The sequence below is a fragment of the Hydra viridissima genome, unplaced genomic scaffold, assembly GCF_058129835.1.
Source record: "Hydra viridissima isolate aposymbiotic clone 2 unplaced genomic scaffold, HvirCarnegie_v1 scaffold_16, whole genome shotgun sequence".
Lineage (NCBI taxonomy): Eukaryota > Metazoa > Cnidaria > Hydrozoa > Anthoathecata > Hydridae > Hydra > Hydra viridissima.
This window is the reverse complement of record NW_028324315.1, coordinates 3,751,419-3,777,508: the sequence shown is the minus strand read 5'-3', so window position 1 is coordinate 3,777,508 and position 26,090 is coordinate 3,751,419. Positions and strand designations below refer to the sequence as shown.

Sequence of the window (26,090 nt, the reverse complement as noted above, 5' to 3'; positions counted from 1 at the left end):
ATTTTTTTGAGGCCACTTTTTGTTCGCGTCATGATAGTCACGAGATTATATATTTTTCATTTTTTTAATATTGTAAACGGAAACTCGTGTATATCATGACTAGGGTCCGCAAGGCAACTAGCTGGAGGACCCGAAATAAAAATCATAATATCTGATCAACATGGGGCTTCTTCCAGGGTGAGGCTCTTGCATTGCACTTCGCCTGGGCTGACCCCTGCGATTACCGCTAACGTCGGTAACTCGACCGTACAATTTCTGGTAGTGGGGGCCTGCGTTCGCGCTCGCCCCCTTTAAAGATGCAAAAAAAAAAAAACCCTCACTCAGCCCTCTATGAGTTACTGGACGTAAACGAGTATTTGAGAAAAGGTATATTTTATGTGTATTTATATGTTATGTATATATCCTCGAGTGAAGATTTGTCAGTGAGAAGGTAAACAAAGCTTCCTAAAAGTGTAAACACATTTTATTTCGTTCAAAAGTTCTTTGTTGTTGTTGTTGTTTTTTTTTCTTTCTTATAAAATCAATGAAAATCTAGTCGCAAACAGTAAGCGTGATCGAACGGCTGCAACACCAGAAATCATACAATGTGTGGCTGTAATAAAAAACAATAATGGTAACAATTGTTGAAAGAAAAAAAAAATAGTCGCAATAATAAAATTATGATAATAATAGTAAGATTGAAAATAATAACAATCGTAATAATGGTAATAAAAGATGATGATAGCAATAACAGACTAATAATAATACCAACAGCAATGATAATAACGATAATAACAATCGTAATAATCATAAAAAATAAGTAATGGCAATAACAAACTAACAGTAATGATAGTAACAACAATAGTAACAATTTCCATCCATTTTTGTATATTTCATATTGGATTCTGGTATATTTTTTGACTTGTAGTTTATGACTTGAAAACAGCTATTATTGCATGTTTGGATCAGTTACAGCAAGTCTACAAATCAACTTCGCGTAAGTTTCCAATGCCTTAACAATAATCTTTGAACAGGTGTGTAGCTATGAAATTAGCCTTTGGTATTGTTTAGATTGCCGTTTTGGAACGATTGCAACATAGCCTGAATGTTTGGCAACACACCGCTGCTCGCGATTGTAACACCAAACAACAGCTTGTTTAACTTCTTCGTCGTTGCGAACAGCTAGCTGCAAACGACGAGGAATGATCCTGGCTCTCTGGTTATCGCGTGCAGCATTACCAGCTAGCTCTAACATTTTCGGCGGAGAGGTTTTCAAAAACTCCAGCTAAGTAGATGGTGCGCCTAAACCGATGAGATTAGACACGACCAACAGGAAACTGAAGAAAGCCACTCTTAGCCTTAGCTTTTCCACCTTTTCCACGTGCTTACATTTTGTTTTCTACTGAAAACAGACTGACAGACTAGAGATCTCGTGCGGCTTTTTGTTAAACAGAAAAGAGTTTTTTGACCAATAGTGAAAAAGAAATAAACAATGCTCAAATGACGTAATCTTTTAAAAACCAATAGAAGTGCGTAGAACGGAAAAGTTATCAAGTTGGAAACCACAAATCTACTTTAAATTAAATCCAGTTGCAATGCAATGAAAACAAAGAAGAAAAAATTTTCACTGCTAAGCTCGTCGAAATGATCTGACGCACCAAAAGCCGGAGGAAAACAAGCGCCAAAGGTGGCAAAAAAAGGCGAGAAGCGCGCTGGTAAGAAAGGCGGAAAAGTCGCTGGAACTGGTGACAAGAAGCGCAAGAGAAAGAGACGAGAGTCTTATGCCACACAAATTTTAAAAACATTATACGCATTAGAAAATGGGTTCAAATGAAAATATCTGTTGCAATCGTTATATTTTATGGAGCAAACATCGCCGAGAACAAATTAGCTGCTAAAATAAAATACTCGAGTTGTTCTAATCCGTCTTAGTCTATGAACAACTGAAAACCTATTTGTTTTTTGTTGTTGTTGTTTTTTTGTTTGACTTGTTTTCTTTCTTCATTTTTTTTTTTTTTTTTCTTTTTTAGAAACGAAAACTATAAGAACTCTATTCCTGCAAAAAAAAAAAAATCAAATTTTAGCAAATTACTATTGGCTCCTAGTATTGTTTGTTTGTCACCATGTTTGTGTGCGTCAAGAATGTATAAATTGCATTGAGAATTGTCAATCAAACCAGAGTCCGATTTTTCTTTTTCATTTCTTCGTTGATGATTATAGAAAGACAAACAGCAGCACATTTCTTCCTTCCAGGCGTTGTATACTTATTTAATTATATTCTTATTGGCGCTTACAAGACAGTTAATGTAGTCTTTTGTGGTAAATTTTAAAACTATTAAGCATTAATTGGATAGTTACGAAATAACGAATGTTGTTAATGCTGGTAAGAAAATACTAATAACAAGGAAGTGGATGCAATGTGCTACCGTTAGTACTAACCATAATTTGATCACAAATGGAAAAGAAAGAAAAGAAAACAAAAAACTGTTTGAATAATTTCTTTTGAATAACGAATGTTTTTCTTTAGGAAGGTTGCAGAAAATAAAAGATTGAGAGAGCTTAACTACTTCTTGATTAGAATATGATCATTTTATGTGCAACTGAGGCAGAACATGGTTTTTACAAATCATTATTCAAATTTAATCATTAGATCTTGCTAAAATTTTTGTTTTTTTGTCATTAAATGCAAAAAATCTAACTTCTGCTTTTTTTTAAAAAAGAATCACACAAAGGCTTTGGCACTAGTATGAAACCGCAAGCTCTAAGATATCTAAAAGCATGCACTATCTTCCGACCATTCGCTGGGCACGGAAAAAACACATACTACATTTTAGTCACTGTGTATTAAGGTATGCATCAAATACTTGCCAATCGTATTTCGTTCATTTCGGGGTTTCGGGAAGGGGAACAATGAAATAAAAAAAAAAAGCCTACGATCGAATGATCGCGTACACTTTTCATCATTTAACTGACAGGTAAACTGAAGGAGTTACTACGCTCCACGAATTTAGTTTAACTTAGTTACTTAGTTACTACGATCTTAGTTTAACAACGGTGTAGTGGTTACGCGCAGTCCTACTAAAGTTTTTGGTGTCGGCCTAGCGTCAAGGAGCCGAAAAGGTGCTTTTGGTTTGTTTCTAATAAAAAAAAAAAAAAAAAAAAAAAAAAAAAAATGAAAGAAAAGAGTATCTAAGGCAAAACCAAGACAAGTGAGTTTAGAGGAGTTCCATTTAAGTTTTTATCATTTATCAAGAATGCTTTAAGTAACAAAAAGTACTGCGCTACTTATTTTCAATGTTTTCTACCTTATATTTTAAAACTTGAAGCAGTTTAGCCACTACTGTTTTGTACACTTTACTCTCTCAAGTCTTCAAAAATACTTAAAAGTAGTTCCTGATTTAAAAAAAAAAATAATGCTTAGAAATAAATTTGCATTTTTAGGGGTAGTCACAAGAGACTTTCAGAGTCCGTCTTGAGTTCCTGAAATATCTGTATTAAAATCTGCACTACCACTGCTACTACTGCTACTCACAAGAGCATCCCAGTGAGCGAGGAAAAGTGAGGAGTTCTTCTCGCTCGTATCGGTGAGTGAAACAGAAGAAGCATCTTTCTGAGAATATCTCTTTAGTTTGTTCACAGCTTTATTTCTTTTACAGTTAAACTGACACAAGGCCAACAAATGAATGGTCAATTAGGGATACTTTTCAATGGACAATCTGTACAAGTCCACTTCTTTAAAACAATCCTTTAGTTTGATGAAAGATACGTGACAATTTTTTTTTTTTTAAATGGCATGTTCAATGCACTTTGAATCAAACCTTTTGTTTGGCTTTTTCATAACATGGCTTTTCAATGTTTTACAGAGTTTTTGTTAAAATTAACCCAGCCTCAGGTAGCAAGTCTAAGCATTGAAAATAAAATATCGAAAGTACTGAATTTTGAGTGTACATATGGTTCTGGGGCAAGGTTGGTTAAGGGTTAAGTTAGGTTAGCATCAGACTTGGCTCAATTGTGGCTGTAACTTAATTGTAATTAAATGTATTTTCATGAAGTAATTGTTATTGTATTTTATAAGGTACAGTCACAAGTAATTGTAATGATATGACTTGTAAGTGAATTACAAGTCCAAGTCATTGTAATTCAGTTGCTATTAAAATTTCAAGTAATCCTAATTCAATTACATTTACAATTGAAATTGACCCAAGTCTGCTAGATAGTATTTTTAAATTTGTTCTCCATCAATCCTGAGGTTCTATGATTTAAGCAAATACATTTTTAGGCTTGATTTAGGTTGGGCAGTATGTAAAAAATGTAATATATTAAAAATTTTTAAAAAAAACTTTGCATTGTTCCATTCACCACACTCTGTGAGTTTGTGAAAAATCGAGATAAGATGTGCAAGGCTTTTCATGATTTTCTTCGTTATCTCTGCCATAAATTCATTAGTTGGCCTGACAATCTGCAATTGCTCCATTGCAAAGTTCCCTGCAGTTTTCTGTATGGCTCTGTGGCTATTAGCATGAATAGAAATCAATTTGTTGACATTCCACCTGATTATGATGAAGGCAAGCTATATCTTCCAGTATGGTGCTATCTCTATCAGTCCCATGGTTATCTGTGGTCCAGGACTGAGAGCGCACTGTTTAAATGTCCTAAGGTATTGGCATGACGCATGGATGCATGAATATATGTATGTATGTATGTATGTATGGAAGTTTGTTTGTATGTATGTATGTATGTATGTATGTATGTATGTATGTATGTATGGAAAATTGTATGTAAGTATGTATGCATGTTTGAATGTAAGTATGTATGCGCGTTTGTGTGTATGCATGCATTACTTTTGCTAACATGATGCTGTCAACTGTAATTTAGGGTCATAAGTTTGTCCTTTTCCATTTGTCGTTTGATGTTTTGAGTGTTTTAGGTCACTTTTTTAAATTGTTTTACCTTTTTGTCAGTAAACATTTAAGGAGTTCATTTCTTCCAATAAAATGCTTTGTTTAATTTATATGTAAACTGAAATATTTCAAAAATATTTCTTGCTACTCAGTTTAAAGTCTTAAATTAGTTTACACCGTCCAAATTTTTAAACTTCAACTTTGTTTTTTAGATTTTAGTTTGTGAGAAATTGCTATTTGGGAAAAGTTTGAGGCTAATGACAAACAAATCTTCCTAAGCTCTGCTGTTTTGGTGATGGATTAAAGTACCATCGTTACAACAGATGAAAAGAACATTTAAATACAGAGGTTCTCCAAATGTTTTTTGACAGAAAAAATCTGTCGGGGCGCTAGTATTTTGAGTTGATTTTGGATTGTTCAACTTGGCTTTTGATCGCATTATGCATTTGAATCTGCTGCTGCCCAGTGTTATTTTTAAATCTTGGTTAGTTGGGTTATTTCTGAAAGAAGGTTAAAAAACCCAAATGTTTTAGAATGAAATTGTTGCAGTTTTAGTTTCATACAACGAGCCCATGTTTTCATTGTTCAAACTTACAGTTACCCATCGACTTATTCAAATGCCCACAAGTTTTTTCGTTCAAAGGGAGGGAGCCAGCACACAAATTCGTTGAAAAAGTATCGCTTCTCGGCCTAATGGCTAAGATCAAGTGTAGTATCTGTTCTTATCAGTTTAATATCTGGTACGCCGGCATAGTCCGGCTCATATATTAATCTGATTTTTGGCATTTGGTCAAGGGATCGTAGGTTTACCTCGCCCTGACCGCGGGTTGCCTCGGCGTTGCACTACTGCTGAGTGCGGCCCATTAAAAAGAGAAAAGAAAAAAAAACGGAACGATGCGGTTAGGGTCCAATCAAAAAACCACAATTGCGAAGATTGGGGCACGTCCGAGGCTCCCCACACAACGGGAAAGGCATACTTACCTGACGGGGAAGTAAACCTGATCAACATTGGTCTTTTTTCTTCCGCCAGGCAAAAGATAAGAGCTATCATCATCGTAAACTACTCTCGCTGATTTTCTTCTTTCCGAAACTTCAAGAGAAATGGCTTCGTACGCCGAAACTACGAAACTTGGAGGAGCGACTTCACGTTTGAGCAAAGTGGTGGATTTCAATGTCTCCATGGATCCCGCTGAGGCTTTTAACCGAAAGTATATCGAAAATAGAGCTAAAGAACTAAACGAAAAAATTCAAGATATAGTAGGAAAAGGTAAAATATCCAGCCTCTTATACACAAACAGGGGAAACTGGATTGTAGATTTTCATAGAACTGAAGATGCTGACGCTTTTTTAAACCACGATTTCTACATCAGTAATTGTAACAAACACATCCCGAAAAGAAGACGCACAGAACAGGGATTCCTCATTACCGTAAAGTGCGATCCGCTAATTGAGGACAAACAAATTCTAGAACAAATGGTGCCCTTTATCGAAGAAACTTATAGCATCACGCACACCACCTATGACTTTGACAAAAGCGTAAAAGACGGGAGAAGACTTTTCAGAGTAAAACTAAAAGTCCAGCTAGAGAAAGTACCACACCATATTGAAATCGAGGGGATGCGTATTGCGCTGCATTTCGCTGGAAAGTCTTTCTTTTGCAGAGTATGCGGCAACGCACACCCCCCTAACACCAGGTGTACTGCTCCATCAAATGAAGCAACAATAGCTGCTCATGTATCACAAATATCACAAATACAAAAGGCGGTGGCTCTAGCCCATACAGAAAATCCAAAAAATGAGGAAAACACAACCCCCTCAAATGAAACCACTACCATAGAAGTTAAAAACAAACATGAACCACCCACAAAAACAACAAAAAAAGAAGAAACTACCAAAACAGAACAGAAAAGTGAACCGAAACAAAAGAAAAAAGATTTTGTTGAAATAGACTTTGATGTTGTATCAGATGAAGGTCTCCTAAACTTTGTGAGATCAGCAAATGACAAAATGAACCAAAGAAACAGGGACAGGGAATATAAAGAGAGCGAAAGGCGAGTCGAATTACAGAAAGAGAAAGAGAACACGACAGAAAACGACGAAACGAATGCAGAAAAATGGAAGAAAGTTGAGAAAATAATAAAAAGAAGCGCCCCACCACAAACACCACAAAAAGCGGATGTAAAAAAGAAACATCTAAATCAAAAAACACTCAACCAATCGATCGGGTGAGAAAACTTTATAAATTTTTTTTTTATTATCTCAGCGATCATACTTAGTGCGCCTTCTCTTTCCTTCTTTTTTCTTTTTATGTATTTTTTTTTTTTTTTTTTTTTTTTTTTTTTTTTTTTTTTTTGTGTGTTTCTTATACTTTTTTATATCAAAAAAACAATAGAGATAGACGACCCATCAGGTCGACGGTACTCACCTGTTAAAAATGAGCAGCGTAAAAATTTATTCAGCAAACGTTTCTGGTTTAAAAAACGAATTTAAAAGAAAAACTGTACTGAAAAACTTTAAAAAACTTAAAAGCGATTTTATTTTCATCCAAGAAACTCACCTTAATCAAAAAGAAAATCTACATATGGCAACAGAATGGAACGCCTCTGCGTTCTTTTCTGCTGGTGGCGAGAGAACACGCGGCACCGCAATTCTATGCGCTAATTACCTCAATGAAATTTTCTTTGAGCATGCTGATGTAAATGGCAATTTCAACATTCTGGCTACTAGAACAAAGGAACAAAAATTCCTCTTAATAAATATCTACGCCACATCTGGTCATACAAAACTACAACAAAACGAAAGAAAAAATATTTTTCAAAAAATAATAAAACTATTACAAAGTTTTGATCTGAGCGAGTATTTAGTCGTCTGTGGAGGAGATTTTAACATGGTTCTTGACGAGGCCGATAGATATCCAAAACTCTATAGAAAAACGTGCGGCTCGTCACAGAGCCTAAAAAACCTCCTAAACAGATTCGACCTCGAAGATATGTGGCGTACCTTTAACATCACCAAAGAGGAATTTACTTACAGATCTACTAACAACGTGACGCATTCTAGGCTAGACAGACTTTACATCAGCAAAAGCGCAAGGCAATATGTAACAACTAGCCACGTGCCGGCGACGTTCTCTGACCACTATAATGCCATAACTGCGAAAATAACACTACAAAAAGTTGATTTCGGAAAGGAAATTTGGATCCTAAATAACAAACATTTGAAAAATGAAAACTATCAGTCGCAACTTAAAAACCTCCTTTCAAAAGAAATTGAACAAAAAAACAGTTTTGAAAACATCACCGACTGGTGGGAAGCGCTCAAAAAAGCAATTAAAAACCATGCTCAAGCTTACAGCAAAATAGAAGCAAAAAACAAAAGAAAAGAAGAATACAAACTAAGAAAAAAATTAAAAAACGCACAAAAAAAGATGCATAAAAACACCAACATGGTAATTCTTTGTAGAGAACTAAAAAACAAATTAGAATATTTTGAAAAAAATAGAGCGATAGGAGCTGCGATACGCGCAAGAATTAAATGGAGATATCAAGGCGAAAAATGCAACAAATATTTCTTAAATCTCGAAAAAAACAAATTAGCAAAATCCGTCATTACCGAAATTAATTCGGAAGCCGGAGAAACAAAAACACACTCCCGCGACATTATTGCTGAATTCGAGAATTTCTATAAAAAACTTTATAATACCGAAGAGAGAGACCTCTCAAGCCAAAAGCATTTTTTCCAAAATACTGAATCCAAAAAAATATCAAAAAACAACAAAAAAATTCTCCAAAAACCGATAGAACTTTTTGAAATAAAAAAAGCGATAATAGAACTGGAGAACAATAAATCTCCGGGATCCGATGGACTAACCGCGGAGTTTTACAAAGCCGGCTTTCCCCTTTTGGGGGAAGCGATGCTTGCTTTGTACAACTCCGTCCTAAAACACGGCGAAATGACGGAGTCACAAAAACAAGCTATAATTATATGCCTCTACAAAAAAGGAGAAAAAAAAGATATTAATAACTGGAGACCGATATCTCTCCTGAACACTGATTATAAAATACTGTCGAAGGTCCTGGCCAACAGGTTGAGACATGTCCTCCCGCAAATAATTAGCGAATGCCAGACGGCATGTATCCCGGACAGGACCATCTATGACAACCTCAGTTACACAAGAGATATCATAAAAATAGCCCATGAAAACAAAATGAACGCCTCGATAATCTCCATAGACCAGGTGAAGGCCTTCGACAGGGTGGATCGTATTTTTTTATTTGATAGCCTACGATTTTTCGGCTTCGGTTTTTTATTTACTAATTTTATAAAAACGCTTTATTACGACATATCCGCGCGCGTTAAAATAAACGGTTTTCTTTCCCAAAATATCAAAGTAATCAGAGGAGTAAGACAAGGTTGTCCCCTTTCAATGATGCTTTACAACATCCAAGCTGAAATTTTTGCGGGCTATATAAGAAAAAACCCAAAAATAAAAGGAATTATGATTAACAAAAATGAAACAAAAATACTTCAATATGCTGACGACACCAACTTCTACTTGACCGGAGACGACTCAATTACCGAACTTGGACACGCACTAGACATTAATTACAGAGCTACTGGAACAAAACTGAACCGCGACAAATGCCAAGGACTGTGGTTAGGTACCAACATCACTCAAAACAAGGAGGACTACCTAGGCTTCGAGTGGGGAGATCCCTGCTTCAGGAGCTTAGGAGTTCTCTTTTCCAACAACAATGAGTACAGCGCCCACAAACAGTGGAGGGAAGAGGTAGGCAAAGTTCGAGAGAAAATCCTCAAATGGTCGAGGGTTAAACTCTCCTTTAAGGGCAAGGCGCTAATTATAAACCAGTCGCTACTCAGCGGCATGTGGCACCTTGCCTTTACCCTACCTCTACCCTGCCAAAAACTTATTACTAACCTCGAAAACATCATTCAAAACTATTTGTGGGACAACAAAAATATCAAAACAAACAAAAACATCTCAAAACTGCCGATTGAAAAGGGTGGACTCAAAATAATAAACATCAGCGAAAAACTCAAATCCATTCAAGCGAGCTGGGTGTCCAAACTTTTCAACGGCAAAAACACAGGACCTTGGCGCGACACAGCCGAACACATACTAAACAAATACAGAAACGCCGGTCAGGGAAACCTAGTTTTTCTGACCACACACTCAGACGCGACCCTCAAGACCTTACCTCTATACTACAGACAAATGATCAATGACTGGACCGAACTGACAAAATACCAAACGCATAAACACCTCACCATAGAACAAATACTGAGACAACCCATCTTCTACAACCCACATATACGCAAACAAAACAAAACTCTAACACCGACAAACAACGCAAAACGAAACGAACTGATAAAACTGGCCGACATTTCCAACGTATTCAGACCGGGCTTCCTTGACAACAGACTGATAAATCTAACCGAAAACGAACTCAAACAAATCACATCCTCCCTCCCCCCCGACTGGAAACACAAAATCGAAAACGAACATCAAAACTACGACCACAACAAAGCCGACCTGACTTTAACGGTGTCGAATAACTCAAAAATAAACATTCAAAATTTAAAACCCAAAACCATCTATAAAATTCTAATGGAAAAAGAAGTTGCAAAAACAAAAACACATTTTTTAAAATGGAATAAAATTTTCAAAGAAAACATGCTCAACACTACCGAAATGGAGTGGGAAAAACTTTTCTATAAAATACACAAAAGCCAAAAGAACAATAAAGCGAGCGAAATTAAATATAAAGCCATTCATTTTGCATTGCCCACAAACGCAATTTTTAAAAAAAGAGGCTACGTCAGTGACGACCTATGCCCGCAATGTATGAAAGAAAGCGAAAATCTACCGCACATGTTGTTCAACTGTGAAAAGGTGCAACCTTTAATAAAATACGCAGTCTCTTTTTTAAACATTTTGTATCCCAAAACCGAACCTTTTAAAAATACTTTTAAACTCTTTTTATTTGGACCTAATGATAGCGCGCATGAATATAAATTTGGTAACTTTATTTTTAATGAACTTTTCTTCCACATATATTGTAATAGAATGAGAGCACATCATGAGCGAACCACTGTCTCGAAAGAGAACCTCCTAAAAGAATTTGAAGGGAAACTTAAAAAAATAATAAATACTGAATACCAAATAGCAAAAGAAAGTAACACTTTAGAGGAATTTTTCAAAGAAACAAAAAACATTTGGAACGATGAAAATAAACTAGAAATAAAATTGAAACTGAGTAGTTTTTTGCGATGATCTTAAAAAGCTCTTATTCGTTGAAACCTTTTCGTTTTTCTTTTTTCTTTTTTTCCTTTTTACTTTTGGTTTTGGCCTTTTACTTTTTATTTTTTTATTTTGAATTTTTTTGGCCATGTTCTGTTCGCCGTCATGATTGCCACGAGTTTATTTTTTTTTAATTTCTTTAACTTTGTTAACGAACACTCGTGTAAATCATGACTAGGGTCCGCAAGGCAACTAGCTGGAGGACCCGAAATAAAAATCATAATATCTGATCAACATGGGGCTTCTTCCAGGGTGAGGCTCTTGCATTGCACTTCGCCTGGGCTGACCCCTGCGATTACCGCTAACGTCGGTAACTCGACCGTACAATTTCTGGTAGTGGGGGCCTGCGTTCGCGCTCGCCCCCTTTAAAGATGCAAAAAAAAAAAAACCCTCACTCAGCCCTCTATGAGTTACTGGACGTAAACGAGTATTTGAGAAAAGGTATATTTTATGTGTATTTATATGTTATGTATATATCCTCGAGTGAAGATTTGTCAGTGAGAAGGTAAACAAAGCTTCCTAAAAGTGTAAACACATTTTATTTCGTTCAAAAGTTCTTTGTTGTTGTTGTTGTTTTTTTTTCTTTCTTATAAAATCAATGAAAATCTAGTCGCAAACAGTAAGCGTGATCGAACGGCTGCAACACCAGAAATCATACAATGTGTGGCTGTAATAAAAAACAATAATGGTAACAATTGTTGAAAGAAAAAAAAAATAGTCGCAATAATAAAATTATGATAATAATAGTAAGATTGAAAATAATAACAATCGTAATAATGGTAATAAAAGATGATGATAGCAATAACAGACTAATAATAATACCAACAGCAATGATAATAACGATAATAACAATCGTAATAATCATAAAAAATAAGTAATGGCAATAACAAACTAACAGTAATGATAGTAACAACAATAGTAACAATTTCCATCCATTTTTGTATATTTCATATTGGATTCTGGTATATTTTTTGACTTGTAGTTTATGACTTGAAAACAGCTATTATTGCATGTTTGGATCAGTTACAGCAAGTCTACAAATCAACTTCGCGTAAGTTTCCAATGCCTTAACAATAATCTTTGAACAGGTGTGTAGCTATGAAATTAGCCTTTGGTATTGTTTAGATTGCCGTTTTGGAACGATTGCAACATAGCCTGAATGTTTGGCAACACACCGCTGCTCGCGATTGTAACACCAAACAACAGCTTGTTTAACTTCTTCGTCGTTGCGAACAGCTAGCTGCAAACGACGAGGAATGATCCTGGCTCTCTGGTTATCGCGTGCAGCATTACCAGCTAGCTCTAACATTTTCGGCGGAGAGGTTTTCAAAAACTCCAGCTAAGTAGATGGTGCGCCTAAACCGATGAGATTAGACACGACCAACAGGAAACTGAAGAAAGCCACTCTTAGCCTTAGCTTTTCCACCTTTTCCACGTGCTTACATTTTGTTTTCTACTGAAAACAGACTGACAGACTAGAGATCTCGTGCGGCTTTTTGTTAAACAGAAAAGAGTTTTTTGACCAATAGTGAAAAAGAAATAAACAATGCTCAAATGACGTAATCTTTTAAAAACCAATAGAAGTGCGTAGAACGGAAAAGTTATCAAGTTGGAAACCACAAATCTACTTTAAATTAAATCCAGTTGCAATGCAATGAAAACAAAGAAGAAAAAATTTTCACTGCTAAGCTCGTCGAAATGATCTGACGCACCAAAAGCCGGAGGAAAACAAGCGCCAAAGGTGGCAAAAAAAGGCGAGAAGCGCGCTGGTAAGAAAGGCGGAAAAGTCGCTGGAACTGGTGACAAGAAGCGCAAGAGAAAGAGACGAGAGTCTTATGCCACACAAATTTTAAAAACATTATACGCATTAGAAAATGGGTTCAAATGAAAATATCTGTTGCAATCGTTATATTTTATGGAGCAAACATCGCCGAGAACAAATTAGCTGCTAAAATAAAATACTCGAGTTGTTCTAATCCGTCTTAGTCTATGAACAACTGAAAACCTATTTGTTTTTTGTTGTTGTTGTTTTTTTGTTTGACTTGTTTTCTTTCTTCATTTTTTTTTTTTTTTTTCTTTTTTAGAAACGAAAACTATAAGAACTCTATTCCTGCAAAAAAAAAAAAATCAAATTTTAGCAAATTACTATTGGCTCCTAGTATTGTTTGTTTGTCACCATGTTTGTGTGCGTCAAGAATGTATAAATTGCATTGAGAATTGTCAATCAAACCAGAGTCCGATTTTTCTTTTTCATTTCTTCGTTGATGATTATAGAAAGACAAACAGCAGCACATTTCTTCCTTCCAGGCGTTGTATACTTATTTAATTATATTCTTATTGGCGCTTACAAGACAGTTAATGTAGTCTTTTGTGGTAAATTTTAAAACTATTAAGCATTAATTGGATAGTTACGAAATAACGAATGTTGTTAATGCTGGTAAGAAAATACTAATAACAAGGAAGTGGATGCAATGTGCTACCGTTAGTACTAACCATAATTTGATCACAAATGGAAAAGAAAGAAAAGAAAACAAAAAACTGTTTGAATAATTTCTTTTGAATAACGAATGTTTTTCTTTAGGAAGGTTGCAGAAAATAAAAGATTGAGAGAGCTTAACTACTTCTTGATTAGAATATGATCATTTTATGTGCAACTGAGGCAGAACATGGTTTTTACAAATCATTATTCAAATTTAATCATTAGATCTTGCTAAAATTTTTGTTTTTTTGTCATTAAATGCAAAAAATCTAACTTCTGCTTTTTTTTAAAAAAGAATCACACAAAGGCTTTGGCACTAGTATGAAACCGCAAGCTCTAAGATATCTAAAAGCATGCACTATCTTCCGACCATTCGCTGGGCACGGAAAAAACACATACTACATTTTAGTCACTGTGTATTAAGGTATGCATCAAATACTTGCCAATCGTATTTCGTTCATTTCGGGGTTTCGGGAAGGGGAACAATGAAATAAAAAAAAAAAGCCTACGATCGAATGATCGCGTACACTTTTCATCATTTAACTGACAGGTAAACTGAAGGAGTTACTACGCTCCACGAATTTAGTTTAACTTAGTTACTTAGTTACTACGATCTTAGTTTAACAACGGTGTAGTGGTTACGCGCAGTCCTACTAAAGTTTTTGGTGTCGGCCTAGCGTCAAGGAGCCGAAAAGGTGCTTTTGGTTTGTTTCTAATAAAAAAAAAAAAAAAAAAAAAAAAAAAAAATGAAAGAAAAGAGTATCTAAGGCAAAACCAAGACAAGTGAGTTTAGAGGAGTTCCATTTAAGTTTTTATCATTTATCAAGAATGCTTTAAGTAACAAAAAGTACTGCGCTACTTATTTTCAATGTTTTCTACCTTATATTTTAAAACTTGAAGCAGTTTAGCCACTACTGTTTTGTACACTTTACTCTCTCAAGTCTTCAAAAATACTTAAAAGTAGTTCCTGATTTAAAAAAAAAAATAATGCTTAGAAATAAATTTGCATTTTTAGGGGTAGTCACAAGAGACTTTCAGAGTCCGTCTTGAGTTCCTGAAATATCTGTATTAAAATCTGCACTACCACTGCTACTACTGCTACTCACAAGAGCATCCCAGTGAGCGAGGAAAAGTGAGGAGTTCTTCTCGCTCGTATCGGTGAGTGAAACAGAAGAAGCATCTTTCTGAGAATATCTCTTTAGTTTGTTCACAGCTTTATTTCTTTTACAGTTAAACTGACACAAGGCCAACAAATGAATGGTCAATTAGGGATACTTTTCAATGGACAATCTGTACAAGTCCACTTCTTTAAAACAATCCTTTAGTTTGATGAAAGATACGTGACAATTTTTTTTTTTTTAAATGGCATGTTCAATGCACTTTGAATCAAACCTTTTGTTTGGCTTTTTCATAACATGGCTTTTCAATGTTTTACAGAGTTTTTGTTAAAATTAACCCAGCCTCAGGTAGCAAGTCTAAGCATTGAAAATAAAATATCGAAAGTACTGAATTTTGAGTGTACATATGGTTCTGGGGCAAGGTTGGTTAAGGGTTAAGTTAGGTTAGCATCAGACTTGGCTCAATTGTGGCTGTAACTTAATTGTAATTAAATGTATTTTCATGAAGTAATTGTTATTGTATTTTATAAGGTACAGTCACAAGTAATTGTAATGATATGACTTGTAAGTGAATTACAAGTCCAAGTCATTGTAATTCAGTTGCTATTAAAATTTCAAGTAATCCTAATTCAATTACATTTACAATTGAAATTGACCCAAGTCTGCTAGATAGTATTTTTAAATTTGTTCTCCATCAATCCTGAGGTTCTATGATTTAAGCAAATACATTTTTAGGCTTGATTTAGGTTGGGCAGTATGTAAAAAATGTAATATATTAAAAATTTTTAAAAAAAACTTTGCATTGTTCCATTCACCACACTCTGTGAGTTTGTGAAAAATCGAGATAAGATGTGCAAGGCTTTTCATGATTTTCTTCGTTATCTCTGCCATAAATTCATTAGTTGGCCTGACAATCTGCAATTGCTCCATTGCAAAGTTCCCTGCAGTTTTCTGTATGGCTCTGTGGCTATTAGCATGAATAGAAATCAATTTGTTGACATTCCACCTGATTATGATGAAGGCAAGCTATATCTTCCAGTATGGTGCTATCTCTATCAGTCCCATGGTTATCTGTGGTCCAGGACTGAGAGCGCACTGTTTAAATGTCCTAAGGTATTGGCATGACGCATGGATGCATGAATATATGTATGTATGTATGTATGTATGGAAGTTTGTTTGTATGTATGTATGTATGTATGTATGTATGTATGTATGTATGGAAAATTGTATGTAAGTATGTATGCATGTTTGAATGTAAGTATGTATGCGCGTTTGTGTGTATGCATGCATTACTTTTGCTAACATGATGCTGTCAACTGTAATTTAGGGTCATAAGTTTGTCCTTTTCCATTTGTCGTTTGATGTTTTGAGTGTTTTAGGTCACTTTTTTAAATTGTTTTACCTTTTTGTCAGTAAACATTTAAGGAGTTCATTTCTTCCAATAAAATGCTTTGTTTAATTTATATGTAAACTGAAATATTTCAAAAATATTTCTTGCTACTCAGTTTAAAGTCTTAAATTAGTTTACACCGTCCAAATTTTTAAACTTCAACTTTGTTTTTTAGATTTTAGTTTGTGAGAAATTGCTATTTGGGAAAAGTTTGAGGCTAATGACAAACAAATCTTCCTAAGCTCTGCTGTTTTGGTGATGGATTAAAGTACCATCGTTACAACAGATGAAAAGAACATTTAAATACAGAGGTTCTCCAAATGTTTTTTGACAGAAAAAATCTGTCGGGGCGCTAGTATTTTGAGTTGATTTTGGATTGTTCAACTTGGCTTTTGATCGCATTATGCATTTGAATCTGCTGCTGCCCAGTGTTATTTTTAAATCTTGGTTAGTTGGGTTATTTCTGAAAGAAGGTTAAAAAACCCAAATGTTTTAGAATGAAATTGTTGCAGTTTTAGTTTCATACAACGAGCCCATGTTTTCATTGTTCAAACTTACAGTTACCCATCGACTTATTCAAATGCCCACAAGTTTTTTCGTTCAAAGGGAGGGAGCCAGCACACAAATTCGTTGAAAAAGTATCGCTTCTCGGCCTAATGGCTAAGATCAAGTGTAGTATCTTTTAGTGATTTTAGTAAAGTTTTAATATAGTTTATCTTGAGTTCTTTCTTATTGAGTTTTTAAAAAAATTAGTTTTACTTGCTTCGGTGGTTTATTTATGGTTTTGCATCTCGCTGCGAAGACTTAGAGACACCCCGCGTAAGAGACTATTTTCCTTCAAAACTTTTTTTCTCCTCCGCAGAGGCGAAAACGTAACTTTCTTCTGTAGCGAAGCCTTTGCTACAGAAACTTTTAAAAAACACTTACCCAAGTGAAAAACTTTAAAGATATACAGCTCGCTGTATATCTTCTTTTTTTTAATTTTTTTAAGCCGAATTTATTCGCAGAGTTTTCTCCTAGGTTTCTTTTGACAAAAACCTAGAACACTTTCTTTAGCTACCCTAGCTAAACAAAAGAAACAGCCCTAAAAAGCAAAACAAAAAAGTAAAAGCAGAGCGTAAACTAAATCAAATCGCAAAAAATGGAAACTCTCAAAGTCCAATCGATTTCAAAGCTAACTACTTCTGAAACCAAAGCAGAAGGCATTTCAAATAGCCAAAAATTTGTTGAGAACGGTCAGCCACATTCTACTGACCAACAAAAAATCAAATCTGCTGACCCGAAACCTTCAAACGAAGACGCAAACAAACAAAAAAACGGGTCAGCACTTTCTTTTGCAGAGGCGCTGAAAAAGAAACAGCCCGGAACAGCACCACCACAAGACTTCCAAACAAACACAAAAGAAGCCGAAAAAAGAGCTTTAAAAGAGGAAATACACTCCCGGATCTTTCAACTAATGTCCTTTACCAAAGACCAAACCCCAAATGGAATAGAAAAAAAAGTGGGAGAAATACAAGTAGCAATCCAAAAGGTGATTGGCCCAGGATGCATAACATCCATACAATATACGGGAAGGGGCCAATACACGGTAGAACTTAAATCGAAAGAGAAAGTCCAAGAGCTAACTCTAAAGGGATTAAACATTCCGGGAGAATTACAGAAGACAACAATCAAACCGAGAAGAAACCAAGTACTATTAATCACGATCAAGACAGACGCATCGGTACTAAACCAAGAGATCTATGAAGAGCTTAAAGATTTTGGTAAGATAGTAAATATTTCTTACGGATATTACACAAGCAACAACCAAATACGAGACGGACGGAGACTCGTTCACATCATCCCGACTGTTGACGTAAGCAAAATACCTCCGACAATTAAGATAGACAACAGGCTGCACCACCTATATTTCAGGGGAAAAAACACGACACCCATACACAAACCAAGAGACACACAAGAGCTACTGGCAGACCTAGCAATTTCAGACACTGACGAAATGTCACAAGATGAGGACGAAGACGGGGAAATAGAAAAAACACAAAAACAAGAAGCAGACAAACCCCATAACATACAAAACGCAACAAACGGAGAGACGGAAAAGAAAAAACAAATGACGCTGATACCCAAACCAGCACCCAGACCCCAAACAAGCATAACGCTACCACACAAAACGGAAACCCAACCAGTACCGACAACAACAAAAAAGCAAGACAACACAAACGAAAAAAACACTGAGCTTGAACACACCAACAACGCTGACGTCACAAGACAGTCACAAAACTCGACACCGACTCCTACACCAATGGAAACAGAGCCTACGGTGACGGACACAAAAACAGACACCCAACAAAAACCTACGAAAAGAAAAAGTGTGACGACGCCAACAAAAGAAACTAAAATGAACGACATAAAAACGAAACGAAAACCTAACCGACCAGAGACCTAACTTAACCAACTACACACACGATATCTCCAAACTAAAAAAATAAAAATAAAAATGACTATTACAATAAAAACAATGAATACGGCTGGTATGCGAAATCTCCAGAGAAGAAGGGAGATTTTGCATAACATACAGCAATCAGAACAACACATAACTTTTCTACAAGAGACGCACATCACGCCTGACTTGTACAGACAAACAGCTACGCTATGCACAGGCACCATACTATTCAGCTCCGGAAAACAAAACACCGACGGAACACTCATACACATAAAAGACCCTACAATCAAACCGACAAACACCGTAAACGACGTACAAGGTAAATACCAAATCACAGACATACACATTGACAAACTAGACATTACTATGATAAACGTATACGCACCATCAGGAAACACCACACAACACCAATACAAACGAAAAGAATTCTGGGAAAACCTAAAAAACATACTATGCACGCCCAGAATTCGAGACAGACATTACATACTGGCGGGGGACTTTAACGTAACACTATCAGACAAAGACAGACGTTCACCAGCACTACAAAAATACAGATGCATTTCACAACACGCACTACAAGACCTTATTTACACTTTAGACGTAGAAGACATTTACCGCACACTCCACCCAAACGAACAACAATACACACACTATCACAGCCAGACAAAGACGAGAACAAGAATAGACAGAATTTACACAAGCAAGACTCTAAGACAATACATCACAAATGCAGAACACCAACCCACCACACTTTCAGACCATTATAACGCACCGACAATCACCATAAACGTACAGCCCCAACCGAGAGGAAGGGGATACTGGATACTGAACAACACCCTACTAAATGACAAGACATACATAGACCTCATGACAAAACAAATAACCATTCAAACAGAAAAACACCCAGACTTTAGACAAATACCAGAATGGTGGGAAAATACAAAAAAACAGATAAAAGAAACAACACTGAAATACGCACACAAACGACACAAACAGAACAAAACACAAGAACTGAGACTAACGAGAAAACTGAGAAACACACTGAGAAAGGAGGAACGGAAACATCTAGACAACACCATGAGCACGAACATTAGACACAAACTCGAACATATACAGAGACGAAAAGAAGAAGCCGCACGAATACGAACAAAACAGATACGGAACATAGACGGAGAACGCCCGACGAACTACTTTTGCAATTTAGAAAAACAAAGACAGGCACACCACGAAATAACGGAACTGAGAGACAAACAAGGACAATTACAGCAAGACCCCGAACAGATACTAAACGTTATGACGGACTTTTACGAATCACTATACACCAAAGAAGACCTGAACATACAGACACAGACAGAAATACTAACCGAAACGAAGACCCCCCGACTAACAGAAACACAAAGAAAATTATGCGACGAAGACTATACAGAACAAGAAATCACAACAGCACTACAAAACATGAAAAACGAAAAGACACCAGGCACAGACGGACTGACAGCGGAGTTCTATAAAAAATTCTGGCCGCTGTTGACAAAACACTTTACAAAAATGACAAACGCAGTACTGGACCGATCTTACTTAACACAATCACAAAGAGACGCTCTAATCACATGCATATACAAAAAAGGAGACAGAACAGACATAACAAACTGGCGACCTATCTCCCTACTGAACATAGACTACAAACTCATCACAAAGACAATGACGAACAGAATAAAAAAATACATTACCACACATCATCAGCCAATACCAGACTGCATGCATCCCACACAGACAAATACACATGAACCTACTGTACACCAGAGACATTATAAAAATAGCAAACATCGAAGACATGAGAAACACAGCAATCATATCCATCGACCAAATAAAAGCATTCGACAGAGTAGACTGGACGTACCTTTTCAAAACACTGACGAAATACAACTACGGACCCAAGACTATACGAAACATAAAAACGCTATACACAAACATATCCACAAAAATAAAAACAAACGGACACATCTCACGACCGTTTTACCCGACAAGAGGGGTAAGACAAGGATGCCCTCTATCCATGACACTTTACATACTACAGGCAGACATACTAATACAAAACATAACACAAAACAAACACATAAAAGGCATAAAGACAAACTACAACGAAACAAAGGTAACAGCATACGCGGACGACACACTCTTCTACATCACGAAACTGAAATCCTTACAGAACCTAGACAAAACCCTACACAGATTCGAAACCGCTACCGGACAGAAACTCAACAGAGACAAATGCCAAGGACTGTGGATAGGACAAAACAAAGACAAAAAAACCGGACCGCTTGGCTTCGACTGGACAGAAAACAAAATACGCACACTAGGCCTGACTTTCCCCAATGACGGAACAGACGACATAACAGAAAACTGGAACAGATGTACACACAAATTCAAAAAACAAATACAAGACTGGAAGAGACAAAATCTGAGTATTAAGGGAAAAATCACAGTGGTGAACACCTTAATACTCAGCAAACTATGGCACACTCTACAAATACTACCGACACCAAACAAAAAACAGATTGACAAGACCATGACACCGATATACGACTTTATATGGAACAACGCGAAAACAAGAATCAACAAAACACAGCTACATCAGACAATACGCAACGGAGGACAAAACCTAATAGACATAAACACAAAAGCACAGACACTACAAACAAAATGGACGATCAAAATACTCACACACAATACACACATGCCATGGACAGACACAGCAATACACTTTTTAAACAGATACCGGAACGCAAGACAAAACAAATACACGCTATACACAGCCACCACACCCAACGAAAAACCCCCTATACCCAAAACATACAGAGACTTAATACACAACTGGGAGACATTTACCAAAGACATAAAAGTACAAGACGACACACTCGAAGCCATACTGAACCAACCGCTATACTATAACCCCCTACTGCCAACAAAACCCACTACAGAAAACCCGTTCCCCCCCCTACCGAGACCCACAAAACACACAAAAACGCAAGACATACAAATAATAGCAGACTTGTGTAACTTATCGACACCAGGACTACTCACAGCAGACAAACTAGAAATACCACACAAAACACTAACAGAAATAACAAAACGGATACCGACCACATGGATGCACAAACTGAACACAGAAACACCAAATTACACATATCGCAAATACATCCCATCCATCCACATAGAAAACAAAAACAGAAAACTGACACAGATAACGAACAAACAAATATACCACAGAATACTGACATCAAAAATGACACCCCCCGACAGACATATAAAATGGAACAGAAAACTCCCACCCGGACAAACGCCCATAACAAAACGAGACTGGGACAGAAAATTTCAAAAACTACAAGACAGAAACCTATATAACAAAGCCAACGAAATACAATACAAATACATACACAGAAAACTCCCATCACTCAACACTATGCACAAATGGAACAAAAACATAGACAAAACATGCAAACGATGCGACAAAAACGAAACGGAAACATTGCAACACTGGTTCTACTACTGCCCAGACACACAGAAAATATGCATACAAATCATAAACATACTGAACACCATATACCCAAACGACAAATACAGCAATACCCTAAAATTTTTTCTTATGGGTATTGCAACCGCACAAAACAGAAGTATAGGCGACACATGCATAGACACCTTTTACGAAACAATACAACACACACGAAACGCACTGATTTTCGAAAACAAAAAACTAAACGCTCCACTGCACTTTCACACGCTACTAATAAAGAGACTGAGAACAGAAATAAAGACAGAAAACAAAAATCAAAACACTTACAAAACCGCTATTAAAATTTGCGACGAAAACATCAAAAAACATTACAAAAACACAACAACACAAAACAACATAACCCTCGACAAATAATATCCGTAATATATAAAATGTAAATAATGTAAATAAAAAAAAAAAAAAAAAAAAAAAAAAAAAAAAAAAAAAAAAAAAACTTGACTAAGTAAAAAAAAAAAAAAAAAAAAAAAAAAAAAAAAAAAAAATATTATATAGCAAAAAATCAAATAAAAAATATATACGATTGTAAATAAATTTATCACGAAATTGTAAATATGTAAATTATACCGTCCACAGCTGCCCATGGCTGATGTGACGTAAAAGGAAATAAAAAAAAAAAAAAGATCAAGTGTAGTATCTGTTCTTATCAGTTTAATATCTGGTACGCCGGCATAGTCCGGCTCATATATTAATCTGATTTTTGGCATTTGGTCAAGGGATCGTAGGTTTACCTCGCCCTGACCGCGGGTTGCCTCGGCGTTGCACTACTGCTGAGTGCGGCCCATTAAAAAGAGAAAAGAAAAAAAAACGGAACGATGCGGTTAGGGTCCAATCAAAAAACCACAATTGCGAAGATTGGGGCACGTCCGAGGCTCCCCACACAACGGGAAAGGCATACTTACCTGACGGGGAAGTAAACCTGATCAACAAGTTTTCTTTAGCGTTTAGTGAGTGCGTGCTGAATCGAGCTTATCGATTGTATCTTCAATATGGAGCAACCTTCTCAACCTACCGCGATGAACTATGCGAAAGCAGTCAGAGCGAACGAACCTTTTTCAAAATCGAACTCGACCAGTTCAAGAACAAATCTCGGTATCTTCAATAAACGAAGCGAATTTAGCAGCGAAGGAGTTGTCCTGGTATGCGAATACGGTTCTCTCAACTGCAGCGTCAACGAGTTTCTAGCTGCTCTCAAACCTTTAAATCTTCTCTCATCGGTGTGGGGCGTAACAAGACACTTTCAACACAAGCAGTTCGAGTTCGCTCTACACAGCAACTCAGATGTTTCTAAATTTCTAGAGTCTGAAATTACTATCAAAGGCTCCAAGCTATTCTTTCGTCAAAAATACGTTCCCAAAATCCACGTTTTAGTCCAAAACATTCCCATCGGACTTCTTCGAAGCGGCAGTTCCAACGCCATAACTACCCTTGGTAGACACTTGGCCAGAGAGAGAGGTATTCTGGAGACATGGTATTGTCAAAAAACCACAGTTGAAGGTGAAACAATATTTACCGGAAATGTCGTTTTTGTAATCTCAAATTGGTCGGACCCAAGTGAAAACCCTCTCCCTCGATACGAGAACATAGATGGACTAACACTAAGGTACAAACACAGGGGACAACCCGAACCGATACAGCCCCAAATCGAAACTGTGCTACCAGAAGTAAAAGAACAGGTTACGGAAGAACCTTGTATTTTAGAAGACTTAGCCATCGAGACCTCGGCTGTAAGTTCACCAAAACCTTTCGACATTGACGAAGTACTGGAAGACTCGATAACTCGCCCGAAAGAAAAAGATTTCGTTACAGTCCAAACAAGAAAAAGACACGGGGGACGAAGAGAAAAACCCAACCCCAAAAAAACTATAAATAAAATAAACAGTACAAATACGAAAGAGAATGTAGAACAAAGTTTTTCTCAGGAGGAAGAAGCGAACTTAAGTTTTGACGAGGAAGACTCGGTACCGATGCCATGCAAGGAATCAATATCGTGAGTTATTTTTCTGTTTTTGTTTTACCTATTTTTTTAGATCTCCCGTTTCAATCACTTAGAAAAATGCAAAGCGAGATGAAAGAAACTTATCAAAATACCTTTCTAACTCTTCTCTGTTCTATTTTTTTCTCTATTTCAAAAAATTTTTTTAATCTGGAAACGTTCCACCGCATGCTTTTTCGAACGCTTTTTAAAAGTTTTCACAATAGCGCTAGAAAAGTATCTGCAATTGCGCAATGTCGTAGATCATTAAAATTAAGAACACTTAAGCGCCTATTTTTCTTGGCGCCAGCGTTTCGTTATCCTTTAAAAAGAAACATCTGTTCTTTTGAAGGTGCGCAAAAAAATTTCTTTAGAAGAAAGCCATTAAAATCAAAACCACAAAAACAGTTAAAGAATTTCTTCTATAATTTTAAAGTTCTATTATACCTAAATAAAAATATCTTCCCTTCCAAAAATTCATCTCTCCGATCTTTCCAGTTTTTTCTTTTGAAATGGCCGTCTCAATAATGTCATCAAACTGTGGCGGGTTGCGAAATATGAACAAGCTAACCAATTTCATCCATTACGCAAAGTCTTTTAAAACAGATTTCATATTTCTACAAGAAACCCATTTGACGCACCAAAACATTAAAAACTTAACACAAAACTGGAAAGGGAGCGTTTTTTACGCACCGGGGGGTATATTCACAGGGGGGGTGGCTATATTAGGCAAACATAAAAATCTTTCTCCTAATAGAGTGGTCGAAGACCCAAACGGGAATTTTCTTATAATGGAAATAAAAATAAAAGAAAAAGATTTCCTTTTTGTCAACGTCTACGCGCCGTCGGGGGGAACAAGTAACTCCCAAAGCATGCGAAAAATATTTTTTAAAGACTTGCTGCTTGAAATTAAAAAATTCAACATCGACTCAAAAAGCATATGCATGGGGGGGGATTTCAATCTAACATTGGATGAGATCGACAGATTCCCTGACGTACACCGAAAACCTTGTACATCTAAACACTCCTTTCAAAAACTCTTAAACGCGCTTAGTCTAGAGGATGCATGGAGAGTTCTAAACCCGACAACCCGAATTTTTTCTTTTAGATCTTCGAACGGGAATTTGTCGAGATTAGATCGTTTTTACTCCATGTCATCCGACAGACAAAAAATTTCTCTTTCATACCGGCCTATCTTTTTTACGGACCACTACAACGCGGCCTTCATTAAATACAACATAACAAACTTTGAGAAAGGACCAGGTCTATGGGTAATAAATAACGCGCAAATTAAAAATAAAGAATATGCTAATCTTATTGAAAACTTCTGGAGAAAATTCAAAAGTAGGAAAGGCGAGTTCTCATCCCTTTCCGAATGGTGGGAAAATGGAAAAGAAGAAATAAGCGCGCTTTCTAGAAAATTTGGCAAAACAGCAAAAAGAAAAGAAAAACAACAAGAACACAAATATCTAAAAATGATCAGAAACGCCACGCGAAAAGTTCTTGAAAAACCACACCTAAGTCAGCTTATAACCAACCTAAAAGAAAAACTTGAACTAATCTATGAGAACAGAGCGAGAGGGGCGGCGATAAGGAGCAGAGTGAAATGGAGAGTCGAAGGGGAGAGAGCAACGCGTTTCTTTTTCAGCCTAGAAAAAAGCCAACTAGCTCAGAAAGAGATGCGGGAAATAACAAACAAAAATGGGACCTTGTTAACGAACCAAGACGAAATCATGAACGAGGTACGAAACTTCTACAAAGATCTCTATACAGCAAAAGATCTCGATAAGACTAAACAAAAATCTCTAATCAGCAAAACAGACAATCCAACGCTTAGCGAACATCAAAGAAGAGATTGCGACAAGGACCTGAACTCGGAAGAATTGAAGAGAGCACTGTTCGCCATGGCGAATAA

At 36.3% G+C, this 26,090-nt stretch overlaps 1 protein-coding gene, 1 non-coding gene and 4 pseudogenes across 2 annotated transcripts; all 6 read left to right on the top strand.

Moving 5' to 3' along the window:
- Positions 1 to 152: 152 nt before the first annotated feature.
- On the top strand, positions 153 to 290 carry LOC149877521 (U1 spliceosomal RNA; annotated as a pseudogene).
- Positions 291 to 5,557: 5,267 nt separating this feature from the next.
- LOC149877520 (U2 spliceosomal RNA) lies at positions 5,558 to 5,749 on the top strand. The gene has a single exon (XR_016448226.1). It is a non-coding gene; the product is annotated as a U2 spliceosomal RNA (small nuclear RNA).
- A 5,680-nt stretch (positions 5,750 to 11,429) lies between these two features.
- LOC149877519 (U1 spliceosomal RNA) lies at positions 11,430 to 11,567 on the top strand (annotated as a pseudogene).
- Positions 11,568 to 14,058: 2,491 nt separating this feature from the next.
- LOC149877516 (uncharacterized) lies at positions 14,059 to 25,626 on the top strand. Its single transcript, XM_090073998.1, has 2 exons — positions 14,059 to 14,105; positions 23,142 to 25,626. Exon 2 carries the CDS (start codon positions 23,190 to 23,192, stop codon positions 24,192 to 24,194), a length of 1,005 nt encoding a protein of 334 aa, XP_089930124.1. The 5' UTR covers positions 14,059 to 14,105; positions 23,142 to 23,189; the 3' UTR covers positions 24,195 to 25,626.
- Positions 16,830 to 16,916, top strand: LOC149877518 (U2 spliceosomal RNA; annotated as a pseudogene).
- On the top strand, positions 22,764 to 22,990 carry LOC149877517 (U2 spliceosomal RNA; annotated as a pseudogene).
- Positions 25,627 to 26,090: the final 464 nt, after the last annotated feature.